Genomic DNA, 23,169 nt, shown 5'->3' with positions numbered 1-23,169 from the left:
AAGATTAGGCTGTGTCTTGAGTCAATCTGTTTGGAGATATAAAAGAGAGAAGCCAGCAGAGAGACGGGGGACCTCATACCACCAAGAAAGTAGTGCTGGAAGCAGAGCATGTCCTTTGGACCCGGGGTTCCTGCAGTGAGAAACTCCTAGACCCAGAGGAAGACTGATGATGAGGACTTTTCCCCAGAACTGACAGAGAAAACCTTCCCCTGGAGATGGCACCCTGAATTTGGACTTCTATCCTCCTAGACTGTGAGAGAATAAATTTGTTTGTTAAAGACATCCGCTTGTGGCATTTCTGTTATAGCACCACTAGATGACTTAGGCACCCTTCGATAGCTCAGCTGGTAGAGCGGAGGACTGTAGACAGGACATGTGTGGATATCCTTAGGTCGCTGGTTCGATTCCGGCTCGAAGGAGGTACCTGATGCTTTTTATTTGGAAACCCTGGTGGCGTAGGGGTTAAGTGCTATGGCTGCTAGCCAAAAGGTCAGCAGTTCTACTCTGTCCTATAGGCTTGCTATAAGTTGGAATCGACACGACAGAAGTGGGTTTGGTTTTTTTTTTTTTTGGTAGATGACTTAGAGCATAACTCTGCTCTGACACGTGTGGGGTCACCATAAGCTGGAGTTGACTCAGTGGCAACTGTTTATTTTGTTTTTTAATAAGATATTAGCACACACACTTTTACTTCAGGCTCTGTTTTCTAGGAACCTGGGATGAGACAGAATGTTTCGGTACTAAAGAATTTGGGGTCTTTGTTTTTTTTTTTTTGTACATTAAGTATGAAGGTGCATAACCCCAATCCTAGTATTCACCACCAGTTACCTAAACTGTTTGAACTGGAAGAAAGGCAAAAAGTAACCTCAAGAACTATTAGGCTGTTGTGAGCTGTGGTGGAGTTGATTCTGACTCACGGTGACCTTATGTACAACAGAACGAAAAGTTGCCCTGTTTTGTGTCTTCCTCATGATCACCACCAGCATGTTTGAGTTCATCTTTGTGGCTGTTATGTCAGTCCATCTCATCAGGGATCTCCTTCACCCTTGTTGGCCCTGCACTGAACATGATGTCTTCCTCCAGCCACTGATCCCTCCCGATGACGTGCCCAAAGCAAGTGAGTCAGACAGTGTTCTGTTGTGATCCATAAGGTTTTCACTGGCTAATTTTTGGAAGTAAACACCAGGCCTTTCTTCCTAGTCTGTAAGCTCTGCTGAAACCTGTCTGCCATAGGCGACCCTGCTGGTATAGCAGGGCTTCCAGCATAACAGCAGCAGGCAAGCCACCACAATACTACAAACTGACAGGCGGGTGGGAGTGGTGGTCAGGGCTTACACGTCTGGCAAAGGGTTTGGTGCAGGCTTATACGATGACCACAAGATGGCGTGCAAATCCCATCCCGCTGTGCCCAGAATAGACCACGTGGAGCTAAGAATCTTGGCCGCCTTCAGTTCAAGGATTTTCCCTATTAGACCCTGTGGTTAGCGTTGGGAATGCAAGGAACTTCCGGAATAGCAGAACCAGTGGGCATGTGTGCAAATAAGCGAGTGTGGAGACATCCATTGACAGATGTAATCCTGCCCTTGAAGTTGGGGTTACATTATACCCAATAACATATATTACTTTTTAATAGAAGCTTGTTAAAAAATGAACACGTATCTACAGCATTGCAGGAAAATAGGTAAGAATTAATTCTGCAGGTCAGGGAGGTAGGGTTTGGGATGGACGAGAGAATGAAGAGGAAGCTGTAAAAGAGACACACAAGAAATGGCCTTGAATGACAAGGGGATAAAAACCAAACCTTTAAGTAGGGTCTTTGTCTAAAATCCCAGATAGATGAGAAACACATCCAATTTCCAATGATCCAGCTTCAATTTCCTTGTCTGTAAAAACGGTTTGATTACTTTGGCTTTGTCATTATTTTAATTGCAATTTCTTATCCTGCTCGTATCATAAAGCTTTCCCATGTAGTTACGCACTTTGGGGACCATAAGTTTTAGTTGTTGCATAAGAGTCCATGGTCAGGCAATCATGGTAACCAATTAGGTTAATCTTTATTTTGTTATTATTTTAAAGAATACCGTGATAAAGATGAAGTAGATTATAAGACGCCTACTAGAAATTGACTCGGCGACAACTAATAACAACAAGCTCTAAGATGCTATGGTTTTATGGTTATATAAAATCTATAGGAAATACCACAGGTTCCTTCATTAATACCACAAATTCCTAATCCTTAATCCCAGACAGAAAACTTCTCTCTCAGGGAACTTTCATTAAGTCTACCCTAATTCTTATATGTTTCAATTTTCCTGTCCTTGGCGAAGATGAAAAATAGTGATCATCCATCACTAATGGAAATCTGTATTTCTTCCTCCAATTCAATTCAACAGGCATCTATGAAGCATGTACAGAGATGATCGACTATTCTAGGCACAGTGGGGAGACTCAGAGAAAACTCGTGCTGAGAAGAAGCCCTTGGTCATGGCTCTTCTGGCTCTCCTACCTTAGTATTTTCCTCCAGCAATTCTTCTCCCATCTTCAGCTTGGCCACTTCCTGCCTCCACTTCTGGGCTCTCCAAAAACAAAACAAAAAACAGTTGTTGCCGAATCCAGTCCAGCTAATGGCAACCCAAGCCTGGATTACCCGATAAGCAAGGTACACATGGGCCCAGTTGTGCCTTCCCACCAATCTGCAGTACACAATTTCACCTGTACCCTACCACGTCAACGATGTGGAGAAACTCATGTGAAATTGCTCATCACAGATTATCAAGTAAACACAATTAAGCCCGAGCATACTTTGCTCAATGCAAACCAGTATATAATGTGCTTACTGATTAATCCACCCCTGTCAGGCGACCTCATGTGTGTCAGAGTAGAACTGTGCTCCACAGGGTTTCAATACCTGGTGTTTTTAGTAGGTGTTTGAAGTAGATTGCCAGACCTTTCTTCTGAGATGCCTCTGGGTGGACTCGAACCTTTAACCTTTCCATTAGCAGTGCTAACCATTTGCACCACCCTGGGACTCCACTGGCCTCCCTGTGTTGTTGTTGTTAGGTGCCACTGAGTCAATTTTCAACTCATAGCAACCCCCTGTGACAGAGTAGAACTGCCCTATAGGGTTTCTGAGGCTGTAATCTTTATGGAAGCAGATTGCCAAGCCCTTCTCCTTCAGAGCTGCTGGGTGGGTTCGAATCACCAACCTTTCAATTAGCAGCCAAATGCTTAACCCTTGAGCCACCAGGGCCCCTTGTTTTTGTGTGTCGTGTCCAATTCGTAGAGACTATAGGACAGAGTAGAACTGCCCCATAAGGTTTCCTAGGCTGTAATCTTTACGGGAGCAGATTATCAGGTCATTTCTCCTGCAGAAGCATTGATGCGTTTGAATCATAGACCTTTCAGCACTTAACCATTGCATCATGAGGGCTCCTTACTGCTGCTACTACTACTACCCGTTGCCATAGAGTCCATTCCAACTCATAGTGACCCTACACGACACAGTAGAATTGCCCCACAGGGTTTCCAGGGAGCTGCTGGTGGATGTGAACTGCTGACCTTTTGGTTAGCGGCTTATAGCTCTTAACCGCTGTGCCACCAGGGCTCCTAGAGCTGTTTGCTGTTGTTAGGTGCTATCGAGTTGGTTTGGACTCACAGCGACCCTATGCACAACAGAAGAGAATACTATCCGGTTCTGCGCTATCCTCAGAATTGTTGCTATTGTTGCAGCCACTATGTCAATCCCCCTTGCTGAAGGTCTTCCTGTTTTTCACTGACCTTCTACTTTACCAAGCATGATTTCCTTCTCCAGGGACTGATCCCTCCTCATAACATGTCCAAAGTAATTGAGACGTAGTCTTACCATCTTTGCTTCTAAGGCAGATTTGTTCATTCATTCTTTTTGCAGTCCATGGTATATTCAATATTCTTTGCCAACACAACTCAAAGGCATCAATTCTTCTTCAATCTTCCTTATTCATTGTACAGCTTTCACACGCATACGAGGCGATTGGAAACACCCTGGCTTGGGTCCGGAGCACCTTAGTCCTCAAGGTGACATCTTTGCTTTTCAACACTTTAAAGAGATCTTTTGCAGCAGATTAGCCCCATGCAATGCGTCTTTGTATTTCTTGACTGCTGCTTCCATGGGTGTTGATTGCGGATGCAAGTAAAATGAAGTCCTTGACAACCTCAATCTTTTCTCCATTTAACATGATGTTGCTTATCGGTCCAGGTATGAGGATTTTTGTTTTCTTTACGCTAAGGTGTAATCCATACTGAAGGCTGTAGTCTTTGATCTTGATCAGTAAGTGCTTTAGGTCCTCTTCACTTTCAGGAAGCAAGGTTGTATCATCTGCATAACACAGGTTTTAATGAGTCTTCCTCTCATCCTGACGTCCGGTCCTTCTTCATAAAGTTCAGCTTCTCAGATTATTTGTTCAATATACAGATTGAATAGGTATGGTGAAAGGACACAACCCTGATGCACAACTTTTCTGACTTTAAACCAGGCAGTATCCCCTTGTTCTGTTCAATCGGCTGCCTCTTGATCCATGTCCAGATTCCTCATGAGCACAATTAAGTGTTCTGGAATTCCCATTCTCCACAATGTGATCCATAATTTGTTATGATCCACACAGTTGAATGCCTTAGCTTAGTCAATAAAACACAGGTAAACATCTTTCTGGTATTCTCTCTTCTCAGCCCGGATCCATCTGACATCAGCTCTGATATCCCTGGCTCCACTTCTTATTCTAAATCCAGCTTGAATTTCTGACAGTTCCCTGTCAATATACTGCTGCAACCACTTTTGAATGATCTTCGGCAAAATTTTGCCTCCACATGATATTAATGATATTGTTTGATAATTTCCACACTCTGTTGGATCACCTTTCTTGGGAATAGGCATAAACATGGATCTTTTCCAGTCGTTTGGCCAGGTAGCTGTCTTCCAAATTTCTTGGCATAGACGTGTGAGCACCGCTGGTGCTGCATTTTTTGTTGAAACATCTCAACTGGTATTCCACCAATTCCTGGAGCCTTGTTTTTCACCAAGGCCTTCAGTGCAGCTGGAACTTCTTCCTTCAGCACCATTGGTGCATAGGGCTCTTTAAAAGGCCAATGTAATTCTGTGAGCTAAAAATCTCAAGTAGGAATAGATATATTCTCTCTTTAGCTCAGCACACATAAATTGGGCATTTTTCAAATCATCTTCATTAGGAGATAAAGAGAAAAACAAAAAGAAACAAATGTGTTTATAGGTGACAAGTGCCTTTTCCTGGGCTGCTTGGCTGGCACATCCAACTAAGCAGACAGACCTGCTCCTTTCCTTACTTCCAGCTATTTTAAATACTCAGAACTAGGTATAACCCTGTGGCTCATCTATTGTTTCACGTTAACTCTTAAACCTAAGGTGGCTGATTTGGAGGGTACCATCTTCCTACCAGCTTCCTCTCACACCTGACAGATGTGTCTTAGAGAAGCAAATGGACAGGGCTTACACTGGGTGCCCGGTACCCTCTAAAATTCATGACCACCTCTTACTTGTGTATGTGACCTTATTGGAAGCAGGGTCTTTACATGTGTAATCGTGTTAAAGTAAGGTGATACTGGATTAGGGTGTGCCCTAATCCAGTGACTCGTATCCTTAAAGGAAGAGGGAAATGTGGATACAGAGAGGTGAAGGTGGTATGAAGAGACACAGGGAAGAAGTCCATGTGATAACCAAGGCAGAGATGGGAGTTACTCTGCTGCAAACCAAGGAGCACCAAGGATGGCTGGCAACTACCAGAAGAGGCAAGGAAGGAAGGGGTCTTCCCTAGAGCCTTTGAAAGGAACATGGCTCTGCTGACACCTTGATTTTGGACTTCTAGCCTCCAGAACTATGACAGAATGTCTCTATTGTTTAAGCCCCCAGTTGTGGTGCTTTGTTACAGCAGCCTGCGGAAGCTAATACAGGGCCGGTAAAGGGCTCAGATTCCAAACTAGAGGGAATCTGATTTAAACTCTGCCTCTGCCACTTATCTCCTGTGTGGCCCTTGGCAAGGTACTGAACTTGTTGAGTCTCAATTTTCCTATCTGTAAAATGAGAATAATCACAAAGCCTACTAACAGGTCAGATGAGACCCTTAAAAGGGATAATATTGTGAAGTATACAGCATACCGTACGTTTACAATATTAATTTGCCTCTTCCAATTTTAAAACTTTTGTCCTTTTATTGGACTCACCCAGTAAATTTGCTTTCTCTCTGAGGGATCCCTAGACCTGTCAGATTCTGTGCAGAGCTGATGCGCTGCCTGTCCTCTGTCAACAGGAATTATCCTAACTTGTCAAGCACTAACCAAAACCAAACCTGTTGCCATTGAGTCCATTCTGACTCATGGCAACCCTAGTGACTAATTAAATGCACTCTATCCTTGTTGTCTGTGATGACTACATAACTCAGGTGGCTCCAAGGGCAGGGGCTTATCAATGGAAAATAATGACTATGGCAATTAGTTTTCAATTTCTGAATAATCTCTCACAGCTGGCTGTGGAAACTGCAATGGCCAATAGAAGCTATTCATTAGCACCTTCCTCCTCAGGTGGCTCCCAGGGGACACGCCCTACCTGCCATACCTTAGTTATGCATCTGTTCACAGGACTTATGTTCCCAAATCAAATCACCATCACTTTACAACAGAAAAATAATTTAAACAAAGAGTAAAAATAACTATTTTCTATCAAGAGTAATTCCTCACATATTTACTGAGCATCTGTCTTAGACAGTTGGGGGTTATAATTTCATAAAGATGTAAAATGAAAAGCCATGATGCCTGCTGTCAAAAAGTTTACAGTCTAATGAAAGAAAAATGGTTTGCACACACAGAACCGAGGCAGGGACATTGTTGCCAAGCTCTGCGTCTCTGAGGTGAGCAGACCTCTTCTCCCTGTAGTGAACCCTCTTAGGATCTAAACCCCTGGAACAAGACCAAATTGGATCTCCTTAGGCCAATGACCAGCAGAGTTTCTGAGTGAACGGTACAGTTTCTAAATTACGCGCTTTTTCAAACTTGCCCTTTTAAACTTTAGTGATAAATGATGACTCATGTTGACTTTACTGTTGACCGCCTGGCCCAACTTAGATACCTTGTAGTTATCATTAATTTATTGTTGTCTTTCACCAGTCTACAACCAAATCAATTTAATCCCAGCAGTAAAACTCCTCTTGAATCCATTGCCTTGTATCCCCACTGCCACTGTCCCAGTCAAGACCCTTATTTTCTCTTGCCAAGATTGTCCAATTCATACCTCCTTCGATCCATTCTCCACACGGAAAGCATAGTGGGCTTTCTAACCACTCTGAGCTCAGGTGAATCCCACCTGGAGATACGAAACAAGCTTAAAGGTATGATTGTAGAAACACCTGCAACACATTTTGAGAAAGAACAGAGAAAGATGAAAAGTGCTGCTTGAAGGCAATGGGAAAATGCTCTACTTAAAGAAGTGGGAAAAAAATCTCTCACTAGATTCTTGAAATAATAGACTAAAATTTGACATTTCTTAGGCTTCCAAGAATTTGAAGAAAACCATTAGTTGTGTAATATATCATACTTTTTTGCTAGGGGCTTTTTTATTTGGATCTGGGGTTTTTCCATTATGTTTTTTTTCCTCTGGGGCAAATCAAACACAATCACAGAATGTTTGTTAAAAGGTCTGACAAATCTTGTGTCATGACTTTTTAGTACAACAAAAATCTGCCTTTAGAATGAAATAGCTTTAAATGCCACAATTGCTGTTCTTATATGATTTCTCTATTATGTAAAAGAAACCTTTTGTAACTTTGCAAGACTGGGTACTTATCACAGAAATGGAGAATCTGTGCTGAAGTTTATCGTCGACAATTAAAGCACAGAGAAATATCACAGACCATCTGCAGAACAAGTCCAAGGACAACTGAGAGGTGAGCTCATTTGCACTTGACCGGTGACCTAAAAGAAACCCTGGTGGTATAGTGGTTAAGTGCTATGGCTGCTAACCAAAAGGTTGGCAGTTCGAATCTGCCAGGCGCTCCTTGGAAACACTATGGGGCAGTTCTACTCTGTCCTCTAGGGTTGCTATGAGTCGGAATCAACTCAACCGCAGTGGGTTTTTGGTTTGGTTGGTGACCTAAAGGTTGGCAGTTCAAACAAGGGCTTCGAATGGGTTCATACCAGTTCAATCACAGCTGATGAAGCAAAATTAGAACAGACCCAATTTTTTTTTAATTTTTAAAATTTGGGTGAAGCGGAATGATAACCGGAATGGGAAAAATTACTGGTCTAAGCCCTGGAATGAGAGACTTGGAAGAGTGAGCCCTTTTAGGAGCCTGATGCGTGAGACTGGATTATTGCCAGGACCGTGAAGCCCTGCATACATTCAAAGCAGTACCCAGTTGGCCGCCATCTTTCAACAAGGCACTGCTGTTTCTGACTCTCCTGGTCAAGAGATTTGGTTGCTGTTAAGGATTGAATTGTGTCCCCCTCCCCCACAAAAAAAAACATGTGTGTTTACTTGGCTAGATCATGATTCCCAGGATTGTGTGATTGTCCACCATTTTGTCATCTCGTGATTTTCTCATGTGTTATAAATCCTACCTCTATGATGTTAAGGAAACCCTGGTGGCGATGGCAGTGGGTTTTTGTTTTTTATGATGTTAATGAGGTGGAATTAGAGGTAGTTATGTTAATGAGGCAGGACTTAATCTACAAGATTAGGTTGTGTCTTAAATCAATCTCTTTTGAGATATAAAGAAGAGAAGGAAGCAGAGAGACAAGGGGAACTTTCATCACCAAGAAAGCAGTGCTGGGAGCAGAGCAAGTCCTTTGGACCCAGGGTCCCTGTGCTTAGAAGCTCCTAGTCCAGGGGAAAACTGATGACAAGGACCTTCACCCAGAATCAACAGAGAGAGAAAGCCTTCCCCCTGAGCTGGCACCCTGAATTTGGACTTCTAGCCTCCTAGAGTGTGAGAGAATAAATTCCTCTTTGTTAGAGCTATCCACTTGAGGTATTTCTGTTATAGCAGCACTGGATGACTAAGATAGTTGCTATGCAACGCACGTGCTACGCTTCTGAGAGGGAGATTAAGTTTCTAGCAGGGTTTAGACCCATAATTTTTTCCATTCCTGTTCTTGTTCTGGTATGCCCACATTTTTAAAATTAGAGTCTGTTTGGGTTTTGCTTCATCAGTCATGACTGAACCAGGCAGAACCAGTTCAAAGCTCTGGTTCAAATCCACCCAGAGGTTCCATGGAAGATAGGCCTATAGATCTTCTTCCATTAAGATTACAGCCAAGAAAACCCTATGCAACAGTTCTACTCTGTTGGGGTTGCCATGAGTGGGAATCAACTCCAGAGCAATTAACAACAACAACAAAAACATTGTAAATTGGCTTTGTCCTTCTGCTCAGGCTTTCAGCCTTCATCAATTGTAATATAAAAACAGACTGTAGGAAACTTAATTGTTCAGAAAACTCTAAAGAAACAGAGCATTGGAGACCTGTGAGGGACTTAAGGCTTCATCTAGCCAGGTCTCTGGTTTTAGGTGAGAAACCAAAGCTGGAAAAGTGAGAGATTGCCCAGGGCCACCCAACAAGTCAGGTTGTCAGGAAGCTCTGCTCACCACCCCACACAGACTCCCACTCGTTCGCATGGAAAGCAGCTGCAAAACTAGCTGTCACAGTGCCAAGTTCTTATCTGTTGGTGTCCTTCAGATTGGTTGGGCTGATTGCCAATGGGAAACTCAGAGTCTGTGAATTCTAATCCTGGACCTGCTAGTAAACGGCCCTGGCCATAGTGTCTTAAGTTTCCCTCCCTTTGTCACAGGTTCTTAGTCTAGCAACCAAGCGACCAGAGGTTTCTGGGATAGATTACAGAGGAGCTGAAAAGCAGGAGAGCATCCTTGTGGATCGCAGTCAACACAGGTTGTGGGTGTTGTTTTTGACCCTGATATATTGTGGTGACCCTGTAATCAATCTGCACACTTTTCTATCCAGCCCTCCTGACCAGATGGATATATTTTAAGACTCTATTTTCACATCCTCAGTATGAGAAAGATGTGTTGCTTATCATGCAAATGAATACCTTGAGAATCTCAAAATTTCTGAAGGAGCCAACCAAAAAGAGAGAGCTGAAACAGAATCACAGTTAAAGATGGTTAAAGATTTAAGTACAAAAAAAAAAAAAATCCTTTGCCCTCAACTTGATTCCAACTCATAGTGACCCTATAAGACAGAGTAGAACTGCCCTACAGAGTTTCCAAAGAGCAGCTGGTGGATGTGAACTGCCAACCTTTTGGTTAGCAGCCAAGCTCTTTACCACTGTGCCACCAATTAGTGACTCTGAATTGGCAGGGCTGTGCTCCTAGGCACTTGCTCAAAGCATGCCAAGGGTACATGAAGGCCATCTCAAGATGGTGATGACGATGATACTAACAGACTAGTACTTGTTAAGTACTTACTATGTGCCAGGCACTCTGCTAAGTATTTTACCTTTGTTACTGCATTTAATCGTCACAACAACCCCATCAGGTAGATTCTATTATTATCCTTCAACAACTGAGAAAACTGAGGCTCAGTGATTTTAAGTAATTTATGAGTCCATGCTCTTAATTACCTTAAACCCAGTGTCGTTGAGTCGATTCCAACTTGTAGCAACCCTATAGGACGAAGTAGAACTCCCCCATAGAGTTTCCAAGGAGTGCCTGGTGGATTCCAACTGCCAACCCTTTGCATTTAACCACTACGCCACCAGGGTTTCCCTTAATTACCTTAGTAGCTGCTAACCCCAGTCACTGGCTCAATAGTGGGAGTCCTCAACCATTTACAGTTCTTTCTGGTCTGCCCTGTCCAGTACTCCTCCAATACTAGCCTCCCAGTCAGCTCTCTGGGAAGCCCTCCATGACCCTCAATGGCTGGGGTTTGTGTCCTTCCTCCCAGAGTGCTACCTTCTCTCATAGCACTTGGCACACTGCACTTCAGTTATTGGCCTATTGTCTGTCTCCCTCTTTACAGGTCTCTAATTCATTCTGGTATAGCCAGCATCTAGCACTGATCTGGCTTGTAGCAGATGATCAATAAATATTCCTTGAATAAATGACTGACATGAGAATTTGCTTGACCATCTGTTTTGTTATCTGTTGCTGATTAACAAACCAAAAGTAATAGCTTAACGCAATAGCCATTTTATCATCTTTCAGGATTCTGTGTGTCAGGAAATGGAGCAGGGCACAGCAGAGACAGCTCCTCTCTGCTCTCTGTTCACAATAGCTTCTTCACTCTCAGCAAAGACAGTTCCGATGGCTAGCCGTAATGGATCGAGTGAGATCACAAGCCTGGGGCCTCAGTCCTCACTGTTGGCTGAGTTCCTCAGTTCTCCTTCCTGTGGCCTCAGGACTTCTCTCTCTTTCATGTGGCTTCTCCATGTAGTCGCTTCAGCAAGGTGGCTGGACTTCTTAGATGGAAGCCCAGGTTCCCAGATAAGCAGAAGCTGCTAGTCTTTCTTGAGGTGTAGGCCTGGACCTGACCGAGAGTCACTTCTGCTGCCTTCCACCGATTAATGCAAGCCTCAGAGACAGCCCTGCTTAAAGGCATGAACACTGGAGGTGTGGATCATTAGGGAACATCTTTGGTGACTAGGCAGCCCACAGTCTAACAGGGCCAACTCCATTCCAACCCATGTCTCCAAAGAAATATTGTTAGTTAAAGAAGGACTGAGTCAGAGAAGGTGAGTAGCTTAGCCTATTCCATCAAAGTAATTTGAAGAAAAACCTATAATTAAAGTACATGAATGTTTGGGATTCCAAGAGAGTTTTGTGCATGTGAAAAGCCAGTGGTACAGGTGTACCATGTTCTGCTTAGGAACATAACATTTAGGCTATGCCTAACAGAGTACCTCTAGTAATGGCAGAGGTTCGATATATGTTTTATAACTATGGACTTTCCTTCTCCTACAACTCACTTCTGTTTATATTCTGTTTACTCACTTTGTTCCAATGCCTTGTTTCCACCTCCCTGAGCACTGCCTTTTGCAACTTAAATGGTCCCTAACTGGATTTAGCCTGAGGAGTTTGTGTTGTCACTTTCAGTACAATTTCCCCCCAGACTTTTGGAACAGTTTCACTAAGAATCATCCAAGTACCTTGGACCACATATCCCTTGTTATTTTATTGGATCCTTTCCTTGCACTTGAAGAGTCATGACTCCAAAGTATTTGTGGAACATTTGAGTTGTTGTCATTTTTGTTCATTTGTTTCGTTTGTGTACACATTGACTTGGTTAATTCAGGATTGTGTTCTATATAAATTAATTAATATTATTGTAAATAAATATATTTGTCAGCTACTTAGCAATGCTTTATGTAGATCAGTACAAATGTCCTCATGTTTTCCTAAATTGCTTTATTGAAGATCGGTGAAAATGATTCCCATGTTTCCCTAAATAAACTTTTTCATTAGAACAATATAATGCTATGATTCCAACATAGCTCCCAGAATATTAATATTTGGGTAAAGGCAATGGGATTTTACAGTGACAAGTTTTGGGCATCACTTTCCCTTCATCTGATCCAGGTCCAGCTCTGAGGCTACAAAGTCCGAAAGTACAAAGGCCTAACTAGATGGGAGGCAGGAGAGATGTAGACAGGCCAGAAAGTGTGGAAAGCAGTAAAGAAGCCCTGGTCTTTCTGAGGGCAGCCGTATGAAACCAGCTCAGGGGCTGGCTGCTTTGACTTTCCTGGCTAGATAGACCGCACGGGTGCTCTCCATGGAGAAAGCCTGCTCCATCTAAGTCATCATCCTAACCACTCTAGAGACTCTTTCTGATCAAGTGTCCAACCTAGTCATGATCTACTGTCCCTACCCTACTGAGATTATCACAAAACCAAGAAACCTTGGAATCTTATCAATTAATTTTTAGCAATTGTCTAGGCCAGAAATTCTCAAACTGTAGTCTCAGATCTCCTTTACACTCTTAAAAATCTTTAAAGACACCAGAAAGCTTTTGTTTACATGGCTTATGTCTACTGATATTAACTGGATTAGATATCAAAACTGAGAAATTAAAAAAATATATTACTTCATTTTAATATGATAATAAACTCATTATATGTTAATGTAAGCAAGAAATTTTTAATGAAAAATAACTATATTTTTCAAACAAAAAATTTTAAGACATGGCATAGTTTTATATTTTTGTAAATCTCTTTAATATCTGCCTTAATAGAAGACGGCTGAATTCTTATATCTGGATTTGCATCAATTTATTGTAACATGTTATTTTGGTTGAAATACATGAAGACAATCCAACCTCACATAGATACATAGTTAGGAAGACAGGAGAATTTTAATAGCCTTTTCAGATAATTGTGGATATTCTGTGATACTACACCAAAACTCCACAAGTGTAGTTTCTTAAAGGTTGCTGCAATGTGGAATCTGAAATCACATCAATAGCTTTGTGTACTTGGTTACATCAAAATTCATTGGTCTATCTTGCACTTTGAAATTTAAAAAAAAAAAAAATTTTTTTGGTTCCATGTGTAATTTTTTTTTTTTTTAATTCTGAGTGTTATGGTGTTTCTTTTTTAAAAGGAAAGCAAATAAGATTGTCTTTTTTGTGGCAAAAAGAGAAGTCAATACAGTAAAAATAGATGTGACATAAAAGCAAGGTGATATGAGTGGAAAAGAGCAATGATGGAACAAATTTGCAGGTGAGGATTTAGGATACCTAAACTATTGTAAAACTATTTGTAAACTATTTTTTATATTTATATTTTTATTTTATATTATATTTTTTATATTGTAAACTATTGTAAAAGGAAGGGAAAGAAAACCAAGACAAAAAAATTTTAAATTAGCATTTGTGGAGCATTTTCCAAGTGTTTAATAGAATTATGCCATTAATCCATTTACAAAACAGTTTTACGAGGTAGGATTTATTACTCCTGTCTCACCAAGGAGGCCAAGGCTCACAGAGAAGTAAGGTGTCCGTGGAACACAGCCTCTAAATGGCAAGATTAGACTGGAACCCAGCTATGTCTGACTCAGCGGCTCACAATCTTTTTTTAAAAATGCATTTAAAATAGTTACAAAACTAATACATAACCTTGTTAAGCAAACTAAGAAAAGGAACAGGTAGAAGTCCTCTTACTCCTTACACCCCACTTCCCTCCCATTCCATTGTTAAGAATAAATAATATTCAATACATGCACTGTATTTTTAGCAAAATGAAATGCCCTGCTCTTAATCGCTCCACAGACCTCTTTACCCCAAGCAGTGAAGGATTCTAAATGGCGAGAGCAGAGCTGACAAGGGAGAAGGCTGAGATAATTTGTGGTAACTGGTAACAAAAACAAAAAAGCAAACCCAGTGTCGTCGCGTCGCTTCCGACTCATAGCGACCCTATAGGACAGAGTAGAACTGCCCCATAGAGTTTCCTAACATAGTGTTAATCATGTTTCCAACTGGATGGATTTCTGGCTGTGGCTACTTTCTGAAATATTTTGTAGAGTCATGGTTGCAAAAACTTCCTCTGCTATTAATTTTTTACTGATGTGGGAGAAAGAAGAAGAATACAAAGAGCACAACAAAACAGAAAAATGAATGGTGAGTGGTGGGTGCAAAGATGCAATGTCCTGGCCAACCTCAGGTGGCTATTCAGAGGTTCCCACTGAAAGGAGACTCAGTAAGCACTCAGTTACTGAGGGAGCCCATCCCCATCCCACCACTGCCAAGTGGATTTTCCTGGCAGTTAGATATATGGCACTGAAAAGTCAATTATGAATTTGCCTGTTTTTGCCCTTCCAAATAGACTGAAATGATATGGGAACAATTTCTGAGTTATCATTTTAATTTCTTTTCAAAAGTGTTAAACAAACTACCTATTAGCTATTAAAAGTGTTCTGTTTAGCTTTTTAATGGGGAAAACATCTGTCTTAATTTCTTTATTAACTTATGAAGTTTTTCTCACAAAAAAAAAAAAAAAACTGTCAGTGAAAACCTCCTTTTTAAATTGCCAGGGTCGTTGTCACTGTCTGTGGAAGGAGCCACCAGAAGAAAGTTGAGCTGTACCTTGAAGCCAAGTGCAAAAGAATATGCACGGAATCAATTGAACGTCCTTAACCAAGAACCGCCTAAATGTTTCAAAATTACAGTGCTGAAAGCATTTCATTTGCTATATTCATATCAGGAAGAGTTTGTGAAAGGGGATTTTCGTTCTCTTCAGTTGAGTCAGTGTCACTAATAATAATGGTTTGGTCCCTCAAAAAGCCCCTTGCAGAGTGTTTTTCAATTTGCTTATTCTGTTTGTTTATCCAGTGCTTTTTACATTAAATTTCTTATGAAAAAATTAACTTATTTAAACAAGGAGTGATTTTTTTTCTTTTTCTCATCTTTTCTCTCACAGCAGTGCAATTCAATCGAAGAAACCCTAAGGGTGTACTTACTTCTCTTTTTCTCATAACTTCCCAGTTCTCCAGCCCCGATTCTCATTTCTCCAACCCAAATCCCTGAGGGAAAATGATGAGAAAAATAATAAGGAATGCTGTAGGATGGCTTTCTATCACTTAGAGCCTGTTATAGTCATGGCAGACAAAGAAAAAAACAGGTTTAGGATGCTTAAGGCCTCTCTCAACAGCAACCTTTTCCTAGAAGCTGAGCAATCTACATAGATTCTTTAGGGCTGAGAAATTAACCCCTTTCTTCCTCCCCCCCCATCATAGTTCTTGGCATTGTACAGAAACTATGAAGCAAAAAAAAACTCCTGAGAAAGTTTTTTCTCCTTCTTTATAAAGTATTGGATTAAAAATGGCAACAAAAGTGTACAACACTATGTATACATGTGAGTCAGTGAATATTGTCACCTTAATGGACAAGGGGACAGGGGCAAGAGATTTATGAGTTCATCCCTAAACTACCTTGAAAGAATATAATTATAAAAACAAATATTTTAAAAATATCCTTTACTTGTGAGTATTTGCTTAAATATTTCCCTGTTTATTCAAATACTTGTTCTCTGTTTTTCACGACACATATAGATAGTTACACTTTCTCTGTTTTTCAGCTTTTGTGGGACATTTCTCTTTTACAGTTGTGATCCAATCTAAAAACCGGACCAAACCTTAAAGACTGGATTCCTGAAATGTTCCACCTGTTTGACATGTCTTCATTTTGCCAGAGCCCATTCTCTGGCCTCTGGGTTTCCTCTGGTAGCCTGCCAGTATTTAGTGTGCCTCTCACTACACATTAAACCCCAACCAAACCCGTTGCCATCGAGTTGATTCCGACTCATAGTGACTCTCTAAGCCAGAGCAGAACTGCCCCATAGGGTTTTCAAGGAGCAGCTAATGGATTCTAAATGCCGACCTTTTGGATACCAGCTGAGCTCTGTCCACCAGGACTCTCACTATATATTAAAAAAAAAAAATATATATATATATTAGGAGGGTTAATTAATATCCTTAACCCAGATCAGCACTATTATTACCCCCATTTTATAGAGGAGGAAACAGGCTTAGACGGGCTAAGCAATTTGCACGTGAAGGATAGTTGGTGGCAGAGCTTGAGTTTCCAGGTGGGTTTCTTGGACATTCAGGTTGGTCTTGACCAATTACTGCGCAGCGTCGTTTTCTTGCTGGAAGCTTTGGAAACGGCTTTTGATCAGATCTGACCTCTAGCAAGACACCCCACCCTATCCCCAAAGCCCACAACCCGGAACATACAGGCAAAGTGTCTTTGAGCAGACTAGAATTTCCTGTTATAGTTATCCACCCTGCTCTCTCTTACCGCAAAGCCTCTGTTGCCGCAGGGACCGACTCACGTAAACCCAGAGCCCAACCGGGTGTCAAGCCGCTGAAGACTGAATTCCAAAGGCAGGATACCTCCTCAGGGTTAGGCAAAAGCCGAGAATATACGCTCAAAAAGCAATTCTCTGGAGTTTGGGGTTGGCTTGGTTCAAATGAGATGTTTTGTTCCCCCACCTCCGTTTTCCCCTCCTAACTAAAATCCAACTGTGTTTTCTCTCTGGTCAAGAAAACTGCTTTTCACTTTTATAAAATACGGATACAATCTCAAATCGGAAAGTTCTTTAGGTGGTTTTATTCTTCGAACTTTTCTGAATTTTCTAAATATTCTTTAAAGAGACCGGAAGAAAAACCGTCGAGTGCATTCTGACTCAGAGTAGAGCTGACCCATAGGGTTTACAAGGAGCGCCCGGTGGATTGCAGCTGCTGACCTTTTGGTTAGCCGCCGAAGCTCCTTACCGCTGCGCCACCAGGACTCCGCCTACAAAGAGAATGTTGCTTTAAAATAGACCCGCGTTTTCAAAGTTGTTCTGGGTTTTCCAAGTTATTAACTCTTGCAAAAATCGCAATGAAAATGGAAGAACTAACATGGAAATGATGTGGTGCACAGTTAAAAACGGTATATAAACGTAACTTGAAAAAGGAAAAACTCTACTGAAACACAAATTGGTGTCTCTTCTTGTTTTTATTCTGCCAGATAAACCTGAGGTCCAGGGACTCCGGTGGGTTGGCTTTAGGGGATTCGTGAACTACTTGCAATTTTAAGCATTGGCGTGTGCTTTAGGCTGAAGGAAGCTTTCAGTGTGTGCGTTTGTGAGAGGTGTGCACCTGTATTAGTTTAAGGGGTGTGTGTCTCTCAACGTAGCCCTGGCCCCAAAGGCTCTTAGGGCATGAGTCCCCAGTTCTTGCCTTCCCAGAACCCCGGCTGGAGAAAAAGGGTCAGGATCAGAGAGATTAATGATTAAAATTGGAAACGCAGTGATCCAAATGTGGTCACCGCCATTCCACCTGCAGAAAATCCTCATCCGCGCGACAATGACCCGAGGCCCTGTCCAGAGCCAAGACTCACACCTTTAAAGTTCACTTTTTGACAAAACCCTCTCAGTAATCGGCAGCAAAGATCACATTCTGAAGCCCGCAGGGGCACAAAATTTTCACAATGAGTTTTATTATTCATAAAAAAATAAATTTATTTACATTTACTAATTACTGTGGTAGTGCAGCTTCGGGACGAAGGCGCATTCCCCTAGAGCAGGGTGACGTGGCACCGAACCGCCCCAGGTGGCACCGATCGCCCCAGTGGCCCACCCGGAGCGCTCCTTCGCGCAGACGCGAACAGGGGTGCCTGCAGGTGAGCGCTTGGGGGCAGGGGTTAAAGATTGAAGGGGAGGTGTAATGAGGGAAATCCGAAGCCTTCGGGGTGATCGAGAACGGATGGAGCCAGAGGGGAAGAGTGTAGGGAGGCTCAGTCCTGGGGAGGAGACTGGAGCCTGCTGAGGGCTGGGGAAGGAGGAAGAGTGGCTCGATTCTAGAAGAAGATGGGGCTAAACAGAAGCCTGGGTGAGAAGAGGCCAGAGCTCGGGGGTAGAGGCCTGCGAGGATTGGGGGACCCGACCACCGCGCGGAAGCCCAGCGCGCCGAAGAAGCGCTCCTCGCCGGGCGCAAGAACGCAGCCTCAGCAAAAGGAGGCTCGGCGCTCTCGGAAAGCGTGTCTCCATCCACTAGGTGTGGAGCGGACTGTCCCGCTCGCTGGGAGGGAGCTGCTGGGTAGGACACCGCCTGGCCCAGATATGCCACGCTCCTCTCTTTACAACTTAAAGACAAGCCCGACGCGACTCTCGAGTCAAGGCTTCCGTCTTTAAAGCCAATCGAAATAGCGCTCTAACCAGGGTCTGACGTGAAAGGCCTGGCCCGGGCGGACTCGCACCATCACATACTGTTTACTGGCTCAGCTTGGAACCAACTGATCCCTTTGGGCCGGGCTCAGGCTCCAGTGCGAGACTTAGTTCACGCAGCTAAAACCCGAGGTTGGAGTCTGGGTCCGCGCTCTCAGGACTGAAGGAGGCTCTTTCCAGAGAGAGAAAGCGTGGTCGCCCAGATCGGCGGCAGCAGAGGCCGTCCGCGCTCTGCAAGGACTGCCTTCACGCCCCGGGGCCCCCGCACACCGAACGCCCGCGCCCGCCACCTCTCGTGTTCACAGTCCCAGGGAAAGGTGGGGGCGGGGGGTCAGGGAGAATCCAGTGGAACCTCGTTACTCCCAAAGAATTTCTTCCCATCCTCCGGGGTTCTCGTGCTCTCTCCCTTCTCTCCGTGGCCCCCAAACACACGCATTTAACGAATAATCCCATCCGTGAGTTCTGGTCCCATCTAAGCGGTTGTTCCACATAGTCTGTTGGCTGCAGAAACTTCTTTGGTGTCATTGTCGGGTCGCCCTGAGACCACGAACGGCCATGTCTGTAAATTCAAAAAGAGCATCAGATATGAGAGAAGAAACGAGCGTCTCAAACCGAAACCGCCCTCCTAAGTAAGCCCTGGGTTATCCCTGACTTTAAACAGCTCAGATTTTAATCAGACTTCTGGGAACTTGCTTGTTTATCTCAACTACAATTTTAATGTTACTGGATGTTGATTCTGCAAAACCTGTGGTGTCCACGCTTTCTCCAGGATTTTGCCTTCAAGGTCCTTCAGCGAAATTTTCATGAACTTGAGATATTGTCTTTTGAACTCCTTTCCCCAGCACACATACAAACACACACACACCCCAGCAGCCTCCCGCTCCAAGTGGGAAGGAGGGCTTGGATAGGCTCGCAGAAGATCTTTCCCAAGCCCGGAGAGTTGGCAGGTCAGAGAGGGGCTTTCCAGACAAATCGCGTTTGGGAAACCTTTGCTATCCCGTAGAAATTAAAAAGTCTAAACTCTCCTTTATAAAGCCCAGCCTTTCCTCCCTTTCAGAAAGTAGGTCTTGTTGAATCAAGCCTGTCAGGTTCTTAGCTGGAAACAGTTGGGCAAGGGAGATTTGGATTCAGTCTGAGTAGACTCAACTGGAACCAAGACTTCCCCGGAAGTGGGAAATTTGCCAATGTCTCTGACTGGGGGACGCACCATGTACAATGAACAGAATGATGCAAACGCAGAAACGCAGATGATTTTTCTCCGGGAAATAGGCTGGCCCTTCCCTTGATCTGGGAGGAACTAAACTGGACTCAGCACTATCTGTCCCAGAACTCCCGTCCCGGTTCCTCCCCGAGGGCCCGACACTGTCCGCTGCCAAGGAGCGACCCCCGGCCTCACGCGCCGCGCCCCTACCAGGTTCACCGGGTGCACGTAGCCGTTCTCATAGCGGTCCTCTTGCAACAGCTGGCGCAGGTGCGCGATGTAACTGGACGCCAGCCGGAGCGTGTCTAGCTTCGAAAGCTTGGTGTCCGGGGGCACCCAGGGCAAGCTGGTCTTCAGCCTGGAGAAGGCTTTGCTCAGCACGCGCATCCGGGCGCGCTCGCGGGCGTTGGCCGCGTTCCTCTGCGATTGCTTGCACTCGGCGGCCGAGCCCTTGGGCTGGAGAGGCTTCTTGCCGCCGCTGCCGTGGGCGCCGCCGCTGCCGCCGCCTGCGCCGCCGCCCCCAGCCACACGGGGCCGCTTCCTCTTGCAGCCTCCTGGGCCCCCGGCCGCGCCCAGCGTGCAGCGCTCCTCCTCGCAGTCGGGGTCCTCCTCCTCCGCAGACGAGTTGTCACTGGGAGATGCGTAGCTGCGCTCGGCGGCGTGGAGGGGCGGCCCGGTGGAGGCGGGAACTGGGTACCCCCGCTGCAGCACCCGCAGCTCCATCTCCTCTGGGTCGCTCACTGAGCCGGTGGACATCGCGTCGTTCCCCGAGCCCACGCGCGCTCGCCTTTCTCTCCCTGGCCAGTCTCGCCGTCTCTGCCTTCAGCTCCCTCGCTGAGGCAGGGGCCAGGGAGAGCTACGGAAAAGACCCGAGACCTGGGCCGGGAGGCGCGGGGCGGCCAGAGCAAGCGTGCTCGGCTGCTCACCCAGGAGAGCGCGGCCCAGAAGCTGCACCCTGGGCCAGACTCCGCGCGCGCGCAATCGCGAATTGCGCCTTTTGACAGGACAACTTATCTGTACTCCTTAGAACAAATCACCCCGGGCAAAGAAGAGAGGTTTGGAGAGGGGGGCAAGAGGTGGGGCGGGGGCGTGGAAGGGGTGGGGACCACTTTTCTATGCGCAGAGGAGCCTTTGTTGGGGGCGGGGGAAGGGGACAACTGCAGAGCCGCGATTTGGGCCCGGGGACCCACGAACCCTCGGGTTGTCTGCGCAAGATGTGTGTGTCTGTGTGTGTGCGCGCGAGGTGGGGTGGGGTGGGGCGGGCTTGTTCCTACCCACCTCACTTCCATCCAGAGCTAATCTTAGCGATGGTGAAGATTTGCCAGGGACTTAAAGACCCCAGGATCGCGACCTTCGGTCTTTTAAAAAAAAAAAAAAATTGCAGAGCTCAATTTAGAAAATTCATCACTCACTGCTTATTCAAGAAAAGATTAAAAAAAAAAAAAAACAAGCAAACAACATCCACAATCCACAGCAATTACCTCTCGTTCTGGTCCTGCTTTTTCAACAGCGCTTCAATCTACATTAGTTGGTTTCATCTTCCAACGACATTTGTGACTTTAGTGCTATTATCTCCACTTTACAGAACTTGAAACAGCCACAGAGATGTTAAGAAAGGGTTTCCAAATCACCAGATTCATCAGTAGAATAAGGACTCAAAATCCATGATTGGAATCCTTGGCCAGTAGTATTTCAGTCGCTACATCACTGGGTGTTGTATCCGGTATTTTCCACTATCTTGAGAATTCCATGTTTGCTTTTTTTAAACCACTATATATAGGACAGAAGGCTCTGTCCTAACGGGCTGAGTTACAGTGTAACAACTACCAGCAACGCTTTGTCTGGAGTCTGATTCCAACTCATAGCCACCCTATAAGACAGAGTAGAACTGCCCCGTAGAGCTTCCCTGGAGCACCTGGTGGATTTGATCTGCCAACCTTTTGGCTGGCAGCTGTGGCTCTTAACCACTATGCCACCAGGGTTTCCAGTGTAGGGCCCGTATTATCTGAGATTGTGTATTGAGAAGCATGCTCCTGGATAATCAAAACCAAAACCAAATCCATTACCATCAAGTAGATTCTGACTCATAGCGACCCTAAAGGTTAGAGCTGAACTGCCCCATAGGGTTTCCAAAGAGCAGCTGGTGGATTCCAGCTGCTGACCTTTTGGTTAGCAGCCTGTGCTCCTGGATATAGAATGCTAAATCAGCACAATTGCCCAGCCAAAGTAAAAACGGATGAAGCAGCACCCAAAATTATTGTGTCCCATTCCTAACCCCACATAAAACCTTCAAGGGAAACAACTGCAGTCTCATTAATTCCTAAGTTGAGGGATTGCAATACTTGGTTACAGGATAATTCCTCACTTTGGAGGTGGACACTAACCACCAGTCACTGAGCTCGGCGCCCTGTGAGCAGCCCACTGAACAATTAAAACCCTATGCGTTTGGGGATATAATTAGTGTTACAGGGGGAAACTGAGTCTTCATACCCAGCTCAGGTGTTCACCTGCTCTTGCCCTAATGGCCCCCAAGCTCCCAAGTTCATCTAGGCACGAGAGAGGGATGCGAAATCCCCACCAGACAGAGCCAGCAAGGCCTATGGACAGGTCTCCCTCAGCCAGCTCTTGCAGCAGAACAAATGCGTGGGGCTTGGAGCCTGAAGTGCAGCAACAGGTGGCTGGTGAGGGCTGACTTCATCACTCAGGCATCATTCCACCTTCTTCTCCCAGGCCCTGCTCCCCTCTTGGGATGTTTCACACAGCCCCTCCCACTCGCCCCCATTTGCAGAGGTTTTCTCCCTGCACATTTTGTTATTGGAGGAGGGAGATGAGGCGCTCCTTCTGGGACTAGTTGAGTAAAAAGATAGCTCGTTCTCAGTGCTCTCTGGGCTGGAAAAATGCACAGAGTATTTGACAGAGTGTGGAAATTGTCCCTGGAACTCTTGAACTTGAACTTGATTCAAGGCGTGACTCTCAAGGCGAGGGAGGGGAGGAAGAGAAGGGGGAGCAAAAAGATGTAACAGGGAGATCTCAGGCTAGCTTTTTGCTTTGTCTATTGATGACTTGAAGCTATCAGTATAAATACAGAGTCTCACACATTAGGGGCAGCATATAAGTTTTAAAAATCTGGACTGTTTATACAGGTGCAGAACAAAGTCTTCCTTTGGAAAAGATTAATGGTGGGGAGAGTGCTAGATTTCTCTAAACAGTCGCAAAAACTGTACCCAGCCTCAGCGCTAAGCGGGTCATGATCAGT

The 23,169-nt window shown here is 44.5% G+C and overlaps 1 protein-coding gene and 1 non-coding gene across 2 annotated transcripts; one reads left to right on the top strand and one right to left on the bottom strand.

The window, feature by feature from the left end:
- The first annotated feature begins 329 nt into the window (after positions 1-329).
- On the top strand, positions 330-419 carry TRNAY-GUA (transfer RNA tyrosine (anticodon GUA)). The gene is given in 2 exon segments: positions 330-366; positions 384-419. It is a non-coding gene; the product is annotated as a tRNA-Tyr (tRNA).
- Positions 420-17,988: 17,569 nt separating this feature from the next.
- MSC (musculin) lies at positions 17,989-20,942 on the bottom strand. The gene is made up of 2 exons (XM_049853922.1): positions 20,124-20,942; positions 17,989-19,271 (listed from the first exon to the last, which is right to left on the bottom strand). Exons 1-2 carry the CDS (start codon positions 20,667-20,669, stop codon positions 19,185-19,187), a joined length of 633 nt encoding a protein of 210 aa, XP_049709879.1. The 5' UTR covers positions 20,670-20,942; the 3' UTR covers positions 17,989-19,184.
- Positions 20,943-23,169: the final 2,227 nt, after the last annotated feature.

This window comes from Elephas maximus, chromosome 15 (assembly GCF_024166365.1).
Source record: "Elephas maximus indicus isolate mEleMax1 chromosome 15, mEleMax1 primary haplotype, whole genome shotgun sequence".
In the NCBI taxonomy this organism is placed as follows: Eukaryota; Metazoa; Chordata; class Mammalia; order Proboscidea; family Elephantidae; genus Elephas; species Elephas maximus.
The sequence above is the reverse complement of the archived record's forward strand: the minus strand, read 5'-3'. Positions and strand labels throughout refer to the sequence as shown.

Excerpts from the sequence above, each read along its gene's own strand:
- MSC (XM_049853922.1), bottom strand. The coding sequence starts at position 20,669 with ATGTCCACCGGCTCAGTGAGCGACCCAGAGGAGATGGAGCTGCGGGTG. Across the intron at positions 19,272-20,123 it reads ACGTGCACCCGGTGAACCTG|ACATGGCCGTTCGTGGTCTC; the intron begins GTAGGGGCGCGG and ends TTGAATTTACAG.